The 14,073-nt window shown below is 46.3% G+C and overlaps 2 protein-coding genes across 2 annotated transcripts; one reads left to right on the forward strand and one right to left on the reverse strand.

Annotated features, from left to right (window-relative positions):
- The first annotated feature begins 134 nt into the window (after positions 1–134).
- SMDT1 (single-pass membrane protein with aspartate rich tail 1) lies at positions 135–3,606 on the forward strand. Its single transcript, XM_069490429.1, has 3 exons — positions 135–411; positions 1,851–1,991; positions 3,288–3,606. Exons 1-2 carry the CDS (start codon positions 238–240, stop codon positions 1,986–1,988), a joined length of 312 nt encoding a protein of 103 aa, XP_069346530.1. The 5' UTR covers positions 135–237; the 3' UTR covers positions 1,989–1,991; positions 3,288–3,606.
- A 2,154-nt stretch (positions 3,607–5,760) lies between these two features.
- On the reverse strand, positions 5,761–13,865 carry NDUFA6 (NADH:ubiquinone oxidoreductase subunit A6). The gene is made up of 3 exons (XM_069490682.1): positions 13,694–13,865; positions 6,920–7,035; positions 5,761–6,099 (listed from the first exon to the last, which is right to left on the reverse strand). The coding sequence occupies exons 1-3, from the start codon at positions 13,830–13,832 to the stop codon at positions 5,968–5,970; spliced, it is 387 nt and encodes a 128-aa protein (XP_069346783.1). The 5' UTR covers positions 13,833–13,865; the 3' UTR covers positions 5,761–5,967.
- Between the last annotated feature and the right edge of the window lie 208 nt (positions 13,866–14,073).

Raw genomic sequence — 14,073 nt, forward strand, 5'->3', positions numbered from 1 at the left:
GCCCGGGAGTTGCGGGGCACTAGGGCGTCGGCTTCGCTCTCGTGATGTCACCACGTCGGGCCGGTGACAAACTCCCTTCCCAGCGCAGCAGGAACTGGGGCCACTGCGCAAGTGTGAGGGCTGGGCTTCTCGTGCGCTCCAGAAGCCTCGCGAGGCTTGAAGCGACGTTCTTCCCGAGGGCGGCACCGGCGTCGGACAGTGGGGTCCGGGTGCCCGGGCGGGGGGCGGAGCTGGGAGATGGCGTCCGGAGCGGCTCGCCGGCTAGCACTGGCACCCGTCCGATTCTGGGCTCTCCGGAGCGGGCCAAGCTTGAGGAAAGGTGGCAGTGACGGCGGCTCAGGTCAGAGCCCAGTGCCGTCGCGGTCAGTCATCGTTACCCGCAGCGGCGCCATTTTGCCCAAACCGGTGAAAGTGAGTGTCTGCCTGGAGGCGGGATGAAGGGGCCCAGGCCAATTGTGGGGAGTGCAGTGCGGGCCCACGCTGATTGACAGAAGTAGAAGCCAATCATATGATCGCCTTAGACTGGAAGGCGGACCAAGGACAAATTCTTGCGCTAATGTTGCTTATTTTGACAGGTGGGGGAAAATGGTCGGTTAGAACCCAGTGTTGAGCTGGGTGCTTGGAGACAGAAGATGGGGGCAAAAGCTGAGAAAGATGGCATTTTGCAGTAGCTTCTCGTAAGGGGTGCGGTGCCCTATTCCTCTAGAGTCAGAAGACTCGGCTTTGTGCGTCCAGCTTAGACAAGTCATATAATCTCTTCTCTGCCTCATAGAGTTGATACAATGAAATAGTGAATTGTTAAAGAATTTTGTAAATAAAGGGTATGTGGGACGGACCTTATCTTTCTGTGAGTTGTCACTTGGTATTTAATTCATGTAATATGCAGTCCTGAGAGATGTGCAGGAAATTAGTACGATCACTGTTTTTACAAATGAAGAATCTGGGGCCAGAGCCGTGAAGTCAGTATCCGAGGCTAGCCGCTGAGTTAGGTCCCGGCATCCAGGTTGCTTGTTGGTACAAGCAGATCCTACTTTTATCCACCACCGAATGCTCTCCCGTGCCTTCAATACCCTGGGGTTTTTTCTAAGGAAAATGGAAACAGTCCCTTATATCAAACAAAAGTTTGCTTTTTGATTGCAGAGCTGTGTGGGAATTAAGAAACTTCTTTTAAAGCTAGTCTGGCCTGTGATAACACAGAATTGACTGCAGGGCAGTTTCACAGCACGCAAGAAAAGAAGGTGCATGGTCTATGTTGGGAAAGAGCGGCCTTATAAAAAGGCACAGCTGAAAACCTTTTCTTTTGTAAACTGCAGGAAAATATGAGGAAATACTGATGAGATTTTACTGACACTCCCCCAGTCCATGTAAACAGTCACAGTGTAAAGACATGCCCACTTGCAAACACACCTGTTTGTAAAATTTAATGTGGTGAAATCAAATTTCTTAGGCATCAGGGAACCTGTTAATTAACTGTATAGAATATCCCTTAACTGTACATCTTTGTGTAATCCATTTTCTTGTCTTTAGTGTCTTCTTCAAGTAGAGCTGACCATTAAACCTCTTACTTTCTCACCTGCTTGTCTGTAGGTATCTAGGTTGTGCCCTAACTTTGAGATGTCTAGAGTGCCTTATAGTTTTCTTTTTAACGTTCACTTTGGTGGCCCTAACAATTACTATATCTCCTTTGTAATTATTTTTCTTGCTCTGAATTTTTCCAAGGGCTTTAAAGTCAAGTTGCTTATGATGGGTCCGGGGTCCATAGGAAGGAATGCCCATGAGAGGGCCTGGCCTTCTATGGTCCTGCCAAAGTGGACTCTGGAGCTCACAGCCACCACTCTGACCTTCTGCAGATGTCCTTTGGCCTTCTCCGCGTGTTCTCCATTGTGATCCCCTTTCTCTACGTTGGGACGCTCATTAGCAAGAACTTTGCTGCTCTACTTGAGGAACATGACATTTTTGTCCCAGAAGACGATGATGATGATGACTAACAGGTAACATTTGCTTTACCCCTAGATGAACCGGGAGCAGGAGGCAGGGTGGAGCATCTGACCTGTGATATAGTCTGGCCTGGTAGCAGCATTTACACACTCAGGGCAGAGGCTTTAATGAATTGACCCACTTGGCGGCTAATGTTTTTATTTTGCCTTTTCCCTGTGTTGCATGAGGGTACTAGCTTATTGACTTACACATTCACTGGGGTCTCTTTCAACTAAGTTGGGGGGTCCTAGCCAACCTTTTCAGTTGCCCTTAGTGTATCATTCAATGAATCCTACGTCTTCTTGACAATATGCCAACAGCACCAACCAACAGCATCATTTGAACAGCTCCATATTGCAATTTAGAAACTACAAGTCTTCCCCAGTTAGCTCTAATTCCAAGCTCTGTACAGCCTGTCCATGGACATCAGAGCCTGGTTCATATGCTGCTCACAGACCTTTCCCCCAGGAGTTCCAGTCCTCTTCCCATTCAGCTATCTTGTGTTGACTTCCTGTGCTCTAATATGTGCTGCATGGCAGGATGACTGTCACAGATAAGGATGCTCCTGACTCCTTAGCCTGGCATTCAAGGCTTGCCATAATCTGGTCATACCTCTTATCCTAGTCTCATTTTCCATATTCCCACCCACATAACTATCCTTAATATTCACCATTTCTTACCCAAGCATTGGCTCATTGTCATCCCATGTCAAAGGCTCTTTCCCAGTGCTCTTTGTCTTAATTCCACCCATTCTTCAATGTTTTTTTGAAACAGGGTCTCACACTGTTACCCAGGCTGGAGCATCATGGCATGATCACAGCTCACTGCAGCCTCGAACTCCTGGGCTCTAGTGATCCTCCCGCCTAGGTAGGACTACAGGTGCACACCATCACGCCCAGCTAATTTTTTTATTTTTTGTAGAGACGGAGTCTCACTATGTTGCTCAGGCTGGTCTTGAATTCCTGGCCTCAAGTGATCCTCCTGCCTCGGCCTCCCAGAGCACTGGGATTACAATTGTGAGCCACCGCGCCCAGCCTTGATGTCTCTGAAGTCTTTCTTCATCCCTCCTTCCTCTGAGTGACCAGTACCTCTCTTAAAACACTGCATATTTGCTTAAGCACACACCAAAATTCTGCTAGACTATGAGCTGTTTGCTGGCAGGGAACATGTTTTTTATACCTTTGGGCCCCCAGTGCCAGGCCTGTGGTGCATGCCCTGTTAACATGTCACATGTTAACATAATCAAACATACCCAAGCTGCCTTTCTCCTGCCACCTCTGATAAAACTACTCTGTGGAATTCTCTTACAGGGTGTGGATGGAAGACTGCTGTGTTGCCCAGTTCCCTGCCGCTTTCCTTTCTTCCAGGGCGTGGAGGAAATTCAGAACGGAGAAGGCCCTAACTTAAGACACGGTGATGCTCTCAGCCTCTCTTCCTTCCCTGTCAGCAGAAGGGCTCCGGGAAAGCCCGTAGCCTCCCCAGTCCAGTGAAGCCTCCTGCATGGTCCATGACCATAGCCCAGATGCCCAGGCTCTGGGAGGTTCCCCAAGATGTGCTGTCCACTGAGCACTGGAAAACAAGCAACCAAATATGAAAAAACATAATAAACGTCAGCTACGTATGACTGAATGACAGCTGAAGTTTCTCAGTATGAGTGTGCTCTAGTTGCTGCAGTTTATTGTCTCTGCTGTCCCTTCTTCATCAGAGAAACATACGCCTTTGATTCATAACCCAGGATATCCAGGTGCCTGTGGATCCACAAAGGTTATTATGTGGACCTGGGACCTATTTTCATTATTTACAAAAGCCCAACAGAAGCTGTTTTCCCTAAAAGTACGAAATCCTCACGCTTTTTTGTGTTCAGCAATGCTCATTATCATGTACCCATAATAAGGAGCTTTGATTATTAACTTACAACTACTTAACTATCATTATTAGAATGATTCTTTCAAAACTTGGGTTCTGTGATATTATAATATATATGTTGATTTTCATCCACGGTTCCTGGCTCATAACTCCCAAAGCCCTTGTTTCAGTCTCTTATTACAATATTGGGGCACATCGGGCCTCAGGAAACAGCATCTCTCTCTGACCTCCTGCCCTCCTTTCACTCCCCAGGGCAGGCCATAGAAACGGAAAATAGACTCTAATCTTCCCCCACCTTTGTCTTGGAGCTGGCCCTAAAGAAATTCTCTGATCTACCTTGTCTGACTGTAGGTCATAAGACCTCCATTTCAGAAGGGGCGCTGCCCCACCACACAGACCAAGGAGAATCTGAACAGAAAGGCTTTTCCCTACTCAGCCAATTACCATTATGTCATTCCCTTTTTGTACAATCGTATTTCTGTGTGCCGTCCATGCTTCAATTATGCCTAGCCAATGAAGTCTCCATAAAAGGCACAAAAAGACAGGGTTCAGAGAACTTCTAGATAGCTGAACACGAGGTGTTTGGAGGGTGGTGCACCCAGGGAAGGCATGGAAGCTCCAAGCCCCTTCCCCCATACTTTGCCCTATGCATTTCTTCATAGGTATCCTTTGTAATATCCTTTGTAAGAAACCACTAACGTGTTTCTGAGTTCTGTGAGCTGCTCTAGTAAATGAATTGAACCTAAAAAGGGGGTTGTGAGAACCCTAACTTGAAGCCAGTTGGTCAGAAGTTCTGGAGACTCCAACTTGCAACTGGTGTCTCAAAGAGGGGGGCAGTCAGGAACTGACGCAATCTCCAGGTAGACAGTGTCAGAATTGAATTGAAAGACAGCTAGTTGGTGTCTACTGCAGAATTGATTGCTTGCTTCATGTGTGGGGAGAAACCCACACACATTTGGTCACAAAGTCTTATGTGATTGTTGAATAAGAGAATAGAAAAAACACTAAGGCTGGGCTCCGTGGCTCACACCCTAATCGTAATCCTAGCACTCTGGGAGGCTGAGGTGGGAGGATAGCTTCAGCTCAGGAGTTTGAGACCAGCCTGAGCAAGAACAAGACCCTGTCTCTCCTAAAAATAGAAAAAATTATCTGGGCGTGGTGGTACGTGCCTATCATCCCAGTTACTCAGGAGGCTGAGACAGGAGGATCGCTTGAACCCAGGAGTTTGAGGTTGCTGTGAGCTAGGCTGACGCCACAGCACTCTAGCCCAGGCAACAAAGCAAGACTGTCTCAAAAAAAAAAAACCCAAAACACTGAGTTGTCCTCAGGTGAAAAGATAACAAAGGGATCTTTGGTGCTGCTGAAAGGTTTGGGAATCATACCTATAGATCCTGAACCTCTTTCCCCAGCATCTGGACTGCCCAGGAAAGGGACATAGAAGACCACCATCCAAAGCAAACAGAGATCAGTTCTTTAACCTGAGTTGACATTTAATCTCCTATCACTGAGAGCTACACCAGAGTTTGCAAAAACAGGAATATTTCTATTCTGTGTACATTAAACAGCCGTGTCCCTAGCAGGGTGTCTAACTGGAAGGGAGTTAATTTCATTTTAAGGACTGATGCTTGTTGCAAATAGAGGAGCTAGGCTACTGAGCTTCCATTTTCTCCAGAACCCAGGGAAAACTAGCCCATCCTGTCAGCTGTACTTCTGTGCCTGTTAGTGCTGCTCTGATCCCTCTCTGACAGCAAGAGCTGGTTAATTTTGGATAATCTGTGCCCTAAAACCAAGGTGTCTAATCGTGGAAGCTATGGAAACAACTAAATTGAAGTCATCCAGCCTCATACCCAGTGTGACAGTTTCTGAGCAGATGGCCTCATTCCCTCCTGTTTACCGACATGCAAGGCTCTGAGAAAGAGAATCCATTTTAATTTACAGCAAATACCACACTTCAAGAAAAGGGAAAGAACAGGTGGTGTGTATACCAAGACCCCACTTGTTCAGGCGAAAAATCAGACTGCAGAAAACTGCTTCCCCAACAGAATTCTATCACAAAGTGACCATTGTATAATGAGTTTATCTGTGTTCTAAAATAATGAAACATCAACATACACCTTTCCACCTTCATGGGTCGTGGCCAACATAGAACTTGGACAGGAAATCCTTTGGCCTTGGTGCTTCTGTTTCATGGAAGAACCTCATAACATGTGTCCGCTGCTTCCATACTTTAATTGTTTCTTCCAGTTCCATCTTTCCCTGCAAAAGTAAGGGGAGAGGTTGTCAGTCAAAGCGGTCAAGCCAGTCAAAGGCATACTACACTGAAGGCCACGATTCTATTCTCTGGTCAGCACTGGCTTGATGAATGGTCTTGGGCAAGGAATTACTCTGTCTAGACAACATTTCTGCGCCTGGACAATAAGGTCGTTGGGCTAAATGATCTCTGAGACCTTTCAAATATTCTTTAACTCTGTTGTTAACTAGTCCAAAGAGGAGAGACTTCTAGGTTAACAGGCCCCTATCCCATGACTGCCTAACCTGACTGGCTTAACTTATGTTTCTGCTTAACATTTTCTCCATGTTATTTACTGGTCCGTGCTGAAACTCCCATGATGCTAATATGACTGGCCAGGGAGACACAATCAGACCCAAGAGTTGGCCTCATTTACACAGGACTCAGCCAACCTAACTGCCTCCTCCAGCTATAGGCTGGGATCCAAGGGAAGCTGTAACCTCCAGGAATGCGGTTCAAGAAGAGTCCAACCTTTCCTCCCTGTATCCTTTTTTAGTTATAAAATGCAAGCCTTAGGATTTTCCCTTGAACAATCTTATAATCTAACCAGGTGATAACCTCCAAGTTAACTGCTCCTTTGAAACACAGAGCAACAGTTGCTGAGCCAGCAGTTGCTTTTTAAACTTGGAGACAATCTGCTAGCTTCTTAGACCATTGGAAAAATATTTTCTTTAAATAAAAAATAAATAAATAAATAAACCTGGAGACAAAATGTTCATCTGGGAAGGCCAAGAAGCACTAGACAAGTTGGCTGATCTTTTAAATTGGTCAAGGAGGGTCAGTTACCTTAATGACCAGAAGATCAACCACTCTGGGGTCTGTGACATGGGCATTCTTCATAAACATTTCTCGGACTTTGTCCCGTCCCTGTTTCACAGTGATGTCTAGCTGGAATAAATGTACTAGAAAGAAAAACATGATTCAGGGTAGAAATTATAAGGTTAGAACATGTTTTTAAAAACTAGAGTCAAGGACATTCATTGAATACCTACAGGATGCCCATTCATTCTATTCAAACATTAGCCCAACACTAAGTCAGGTGCTTCAGAATGTGAAGAAGTGTGAGACCTGGTGTTTGCTCTCCAGGAGCTTACCTTTTGTTGGGAGAGACAAGACCACTGCATTTGAAGCAGCAAAATAGCATAGTTCAAGAGCCTGAAAAACATGGGTTCAAATCCCACTCCATCACTTATCAGCTCTATGATCCTGTGTAAGTTAACTTTCTTGTGCCTGAGTGTATTTATTTATCAATGAAATGAGGATGATAATAACACATGTAACTTCGGAGCTGTTGTGAGGATTCCATGAGAGAATGCAAAATGCTTACAACAGTGCCCTACGTGGAACAAGCTCATAAATGTTAGCATTATTTTTACATGGAACAATCAGCAAAAGATGACAGGGTTGAAATTAATGTAAAATGATGTGGCTTAGGCTATAAGTACCACACAAAGTTGGAGTTGAGGGTTTGTGCAGGTTAGAGGAGGCTTCAGTCCAACAAGTAGTTACTATTTAATACCATTATTAGGTTACTTGGGGGGAAGGAGAGAGAAGTTTAATATGTAGCTCCAGTTCCCTAGGTGTTAAATTCCGATTGGAGAGACAGCCAGCTATGAATATAAGCAAAAAATCAAAATATTCAGCAATCCCTAATTAAGTCAGTGCCTAAAATAGTGACACAGACTCCCTGACCTGGAACGTCACATGAAGCATATGGATGTGCTCTGAAAATTAGGCTCTAGTCATTTGTGTTCCCAGCCCCTAGCACATTCAGCCTTCAGTGGATCTGCTGTTGACAACGAGAGCACACCAGGGCCCTGTGTGGTAGGTGGAATACAGACCCAGCAAGAGAGGCACACTGGGCCGTGGGACAGCAGAAGCAAGGCTCACGGGCCAGAATGAGCACTGTGCTGCCTGTTCCTGCAACATGTCCACTCTGGTCTATAGAATTGTCACAACCAAATCTGAAAACCATGAGGGCCACTTAGTGACTCGATTAATCAACAATAAAGCTTCAGTCTTTACACTCATAACTTAGTGACAGCAATAAAAAATAAAGCATCTGCTGAGGGAAACATCGTGCCACATTGCAAAGAAAACAAGGTTTCTGATCCAACCAGGGCATAAGCAATGGCATAAATCTAACAGGAGAACTGGCACCCCAGATTGATAGGTAAATGTTAACAACAGAGAGGACAGAGAAGACGATTCACGCTAGAAATAACTTAGTGTCCACGAAGTAGGGTCTCACGGAGAGCCAATTATACACATCTCTTCCCAAATCTGCCTTCAATGACTTCACTTTTGACAGCCTAAAAATCAATCATGGTAGGAGTATTTATGCCATGGAAAATGGCAAACACTATAAATTTGGGTTTTTCCCCCAGAAAGCTGGTCACCAAGATATTATATTAGGGCCGGGCATGGTGGCTCATGCCTGTAATCCTAGCACTCTGGGAGGCTGAGGCGGGAGGATCGCTTGAGCTCAGGAGTTCGAGACCAGCCCGAGCAAGAGCGAGACCCCGTCTCTACTAAAAAATAGAAAGAAATGATCTGCCCCATAATAAGCTGAAATTAAAAAAAAAAAAATGATCTGGACAGCTAAAATTATATATATAGAAAAAAATTAGCCAGGCATGGTGGTGAATGCCTGTAGTCCCAGCTACTCAGGAGGCTGAGGCAGAAGGATCACTTAAGCCCAGGGGTTTCAGGTAGCTGTGAGCTTGACACCATGGCACTCTAGCCCGGGCAACAGAGCGAGACTCTGTCCCCCCCAAAAAAAAAAAAAAAAAAAAAAGATATTATATTAGGAATTTCAGAGAAGAACAAAGGGACAATAAGACAAAGAGATGCAAAAACAAATACGAACTAATACGGAACCTGGAATTTAGAATCTTAACACTTGGGAGGAGTGAGGCCTAGAGCACTGTGGGGTCGTGCCAGCCATACAAGTGGCCTTTGGCAAACATGGGCCTAGAATCCAAGCTGGGTTTTATTTTTTAGTTTATAATTCAGTGCTCTTTTAAGGAAAGGAATGTGAGGAATCTCCCTGCTTACCTTTCTTGCATTTTTTTTTTTTTTTGAGACAGAGTCTAGCTCTGTGGCCCTAGAGTGCTGTGGCGTCAACCTAGCTCACTGCAACCTCAAACTCCTGGGCTCAAGCAATCCCCCTGCCTCAGCCTTCCAAGTAGCTGGGACCAAGTAGCTACCTTCCAAGTAGCTCACCTGTAGGTGAGCACCACCACACCTGGCTAATTTTTTTCTATTTTTAGTAGAGACAGGGTCTCACTCTTGCTCAGGCTGATCTCAAACTCCTGATCTCCAGCAATCCTCTCCCATCAGCTTCCCAGAGTGCTAGGATTACAGGCGTGAGCTACCACACCTGGCCTCCTGCATTTTTATTAACATTTCAGATTCCTGCCCAACCTTGGGAACAAAAAACAAAGTGCCTCTAGGCATACTTATGGGAGCTGGTGCCCATCAGCACCAGCTCATGATCTCCTGAACCACATACCAGGGCACTGGGTGTATGAATCTTCTCTTCAGCAAAATGTTCATGTGCATAAATGCAAAAAGTTTTGCTTAAAATTTCAGCAGGTCACAGATCCCCCGAGTAGCCATGCTCCCAGGTTTAGAACCCTTGTCTCTAGAGAGAGAAAATCCATAGCTTTGTCCTAGGTTCCGTCCTCTCATCCCAACACCCTGAATATACCCATCCATCTGTAAGAAAGCTGCAAAGGCAAACAGACATAGCCTAGCTGAACTGTTCTTTGGTCTAAACCAGTGGTTCTCAAACCAGTGATGATTTTGCCCCCCAGAACATTTGGTAATGTCTGGAGGCATTTTTGGTTGTTACAACTATGGGGAGAGTGCTACTGGCATCTAGTGGGTGGAGGCCAGGGATGGTGCTAAACATCCTACAATGTATGGGACAGCCTCATACAACAAATGCGCTGTTGAGAAACTCTGGGGTAAATCAATTCCAACTGTTCTTTCTCAACTCACAGATTCCTGGCTTATTCTTTGAATCCTGAATATTTAAATTTCAATTTGAAAAAATCTGAGAGGCTCAAAAGAAGGATAAGGAAGTGCCCCTTTTGGATGAAGGTGACTTTTCCACAGTCTCTGTGTGCTTTCCCAAAGTTATCGTTACGGCTTTTCTGAGTCCAGAAGGCTCTGGCAGATTAGGAAGGACAACACTGAGACATCTCTCAGCTGTTGGCTCCAATTCACTTTGGTACTAGGCAATGCTTGGATGGGAAGGCAGCATGGTGTAACGGAAAAGATCATGAGATTGGGGGTCAAATAAGCTGAGTAGGGACTCCAGACCTTTAGGAACTATAACCACGTCTGGGGTACAGCCTCCTCAGCCTGTTTTCTCACCTAAAAAATAGAAAATAACCTCTAACCTAATTCCTTTACAGAAATATGGTGAAAAATCAAGTGATAACACCTTATAAACAGTAAACATGATACAAGTGTTGGCTTTTAAAATGTTTAGCACTTTTTCCCCATACCTCTATTATACTTTGGGTTTAATTATCTGGTTATATGTCTGTCTCCCTGACTAGACCATTAAGACCCCTGAAGACAGGGTCGTGATTTATTCACTTCTTTTTTTTGAGACAGAGTCTCGCTCTGTTGTCCGGGCTAGAGTGCCGTGGCGTCAGCCTAGCTCACAGCAACCTCAGACTCCTGGGCTCAAGCGATCCTCCTGCCTCAGCCTCCGGAGTAGCTGGCACTACAGGCACGTGCCACCATGCCCAGCTAATTTTTTCTATATATATTTTTAGTTGTTCAGATAATTTCTTTCTATTTTTTTTTTTTTTTTTGGAGACCGAGTCTCATTCCTTTGCCCTGGCTAGAGTGCCGTGGTGTCAGCCTAGCTCACAGCAACCTCAGACTCCTGGGCTTAAGCAATCCTTCTGCCTCAGCCTCCTGAGTAGCTGGGACTACAGGTATGTGCCACCATGTCCAGCTAATTTTTTCTATATATTTTTAGTTGTCCAGATAATTTCTTTCTATTTTTTGACAGAGACGGGGGTCTTGCTCTTGCTCAGGCTGGTCTCGAACTCCTGACCTTGAGCGATCCTCCCGCCTAGGCCTCCCAGAGTGCTAGGATTACAGGCGTGAGCCACTGTGCCCAGCCAATTCACTTTTGTATCTCTCTAGACATCTAGTATTGACCCTGGAGCACTAAAGGTACTCGGTGAAATGGAAATTAAATGAATCATCTGTTTCTACAAAAAGTCTCCTGTTATTATGGCCAGTAGGCAGCATTTCATAGTTTTTCAAAGGAGAGATTCAAAGGCAGTTCTGTCCCTCTGCTCCCGTGCCTAACTGGGTGCCGGGAGATTCAGGAAACACTACAGTAGGAGCTAAGAGCCAGGTATTAGGGTTTTACAGTCAGGCTCTCCTACTTACTAATGTTGTGACCTGACACAAGTTTATGTGCCTCGGTTTTGTCATCTATAAGGCAGGGAAACAATTAGACCCCACCCTAAAATAGGGCAATGTAAAGCATTTAGCATAGCGATGAGCTATATATAAGCATTTCAATAAATGTTAGTTATCAATACTATCACTTATTGCCAATCCTTGGTTTGGTTCCTCAGCTGGAGTCATGGTGATGGAGGCCATGACACCAGTGTAGCACAGGCCTGAGCAAGTGACCGGCTTCCGACCACTGATCTTCCCCATGAGGGTGTACTGCCCCTTGACCCTTCTTTTCCCTGCTCTTCCCCCACTCTCTAGGCTCCCATAACGCTCTCCCTTCTTTTCTTCCTCTCAGGACCCTTTTGACTCCCGGACTTTCTTCCCAGTTTTTGAGGGAAGATCCTGGGAGGGGGTAGTTTATTTATTTATTTTCATCTGTGCAAGTCACACAGAAAGGGAAGGGGTAGTTTAGAAAAAGCTGGGTCATGACAGCCAGGGTACCTGGTTTCCATCTTCAACTCAGCCATTGATTTTCACCCTTCACAAACCTCCCACCAGCAACAAAAAGGGCTGTGGACATTCAAAGAAGTATTCTTGAAGTTTTCAAACATCTGAATTTGAACTGCACCCCACTATACTTGCTACTATCCCCCCATCCCCCAAAGGCATTTATAGTCTCTAAACCAGCAGACCATTCAATTTCCTCCTTCCCCAGTTATCAGGTGGGTTTTAGTTCTGATCATTAGCAACTATTCAAAAAGTCACCTTGAGGACAGGACTCTGTGGAGCAGACAGTTCTCAAACATCAAAGCACTGGGTTCTGCATGGAGACTCCTGCTAGGGTAAGCCCTTTAAATAACAATAACAACACAGCAGCCAGTATTTCAGGGGCATTAACTAAGTGCCACCCTGTTCTAAGCACTTCAGATATTCTAACCTGTTTAATACAATAACTCTCTGAAGAAGGCACTATTATTATCTCCATTTTACAGATGAGGAAGCTGAGGCACAGATGAAATAACTGGCCCAAGGTCACATACCTACTAAAGGGCAGGGCCTGGAGACCAGTCCATGCTCCCAAGCACCATGTTCCACTGCCTCTCACATACAAGTAGGGAAGTAGCAGCCTGAGGAACGCGGTGCTGCTCAACTCACTCAAAAGCACCTTCTCTTGCAGACTAGCATGATGGTCTATGTTAAAACACACTAAGTCAAATCAAGAAAATAACAAAATATCGACAGTCCCTGACATTTGTACTGTCCTTGACAGTTTAGATGAGATTTTCCCCAGCCTTTCTTTTATCTAGTACAATGGGCAGCACTGAGGGGGATACCAAGATAAGAAAACAGTCTCTGCACTCTGGGAGCTTACATACTAATCTTTCAGGTGAACAGACTGGTCTTATGCCATCGCAGTGAAGGGAAGGGTTCTGAGGTGGGAGGTGGCAGACCAGCAGGGGGCAGGGAGAGAAATTCAATAAATACTACAGGCAGAAAGACCTAGGAAGCAAGGTTTGGGAGACTGGAGGGGAGGGAAGCCATCTCGCCTGGAAGAAACGGAAAAGGTACCACTGACTTACTGGACCACTTTGGAAAAGTCACTTCCCTTCTCTGGTTCAGTTTCTTTCCCTATAAGGAGGGGGTGGGCGGGAACTGGATGACTGCTGAAATCCTACCAGCCACTGGGTTATAAAACCTAATGGGCGTCTGTAAATATATCCTGGAACTCTAGGGTTGACTTTGGGTTCCAGATCCACCAAAGGCTACCTCTGGGCTTTGGGCACGTCACTTCGCCTCTTGGTGCCTCAGTTGCCTCACCTACAAAATGAGTACGTCATTGACAGTCCTCTGTCCTTCCTCCCAGGGGTGCTGTAAGAATTACGGGGGACAAAAGAGACCAAAGGGCCGAGGGCCGTACGGATACTGGGCACGGCTGGTCTGACCCCCGGCACCGCCGCCAGGTCAGGCCCACCATATGCTCGGGTGACCCTCTTCCCCTGAAGCATCCGAAGTCGCCTCTGCCCAAGTTAGTGACCTCAGCTCGGCCCGAGAGAAAAGTGGGCCGAGCCGGCTGCGACCTTGAGCTGCTGCCTCCGGGGCCCCACGTGTGCCGCTGCCTCTCACCAGTGTTCGGCACCTCCCGATACCAGGCGCGGTAGAGCTCGCGAACCCTCCGCTTGGCCTCGTTCATGTCTCGACTGAAAATGGGCTTCACAGAGGTGCTAGCCGCAGCAGCCGCCCGACGGACGCCGCCCGCCGCCATCTTGCTAGGGAAACCACCTCCCCAACGTCACCGGCTCCACAAGCTGCGCCGGGGCCCCGAGGACGAATGTCTTTTCTCATTGGCTAAAGTGGAACGCCACGCCCCTATGCCTCGGTGGGCGGGAGGACGGCTCTGGGGCTCTCCAATTGGCTGGGAAGTCTCTCTCTCTCTCTCTGGGTGGTGGAGGCTGCGCATGCTCATTTGCAGAAACGCCCCTTGGCCGTGCGTCCGCCTGTCGCTC

This window comes from Eulemur rufifrons, chromosome 16 (assembly GCF_041146395.1).
Source record: "Eulemur rufifrons isolate Redbay chromosome 16, OSU_ERuf_1, whole genome shotgun sequence".
NCBI lineage: Eukaryota > Metazoa > Chordata > Mammalia > Primates > Lemuridae > Eulemur > Eulemur rufifrons.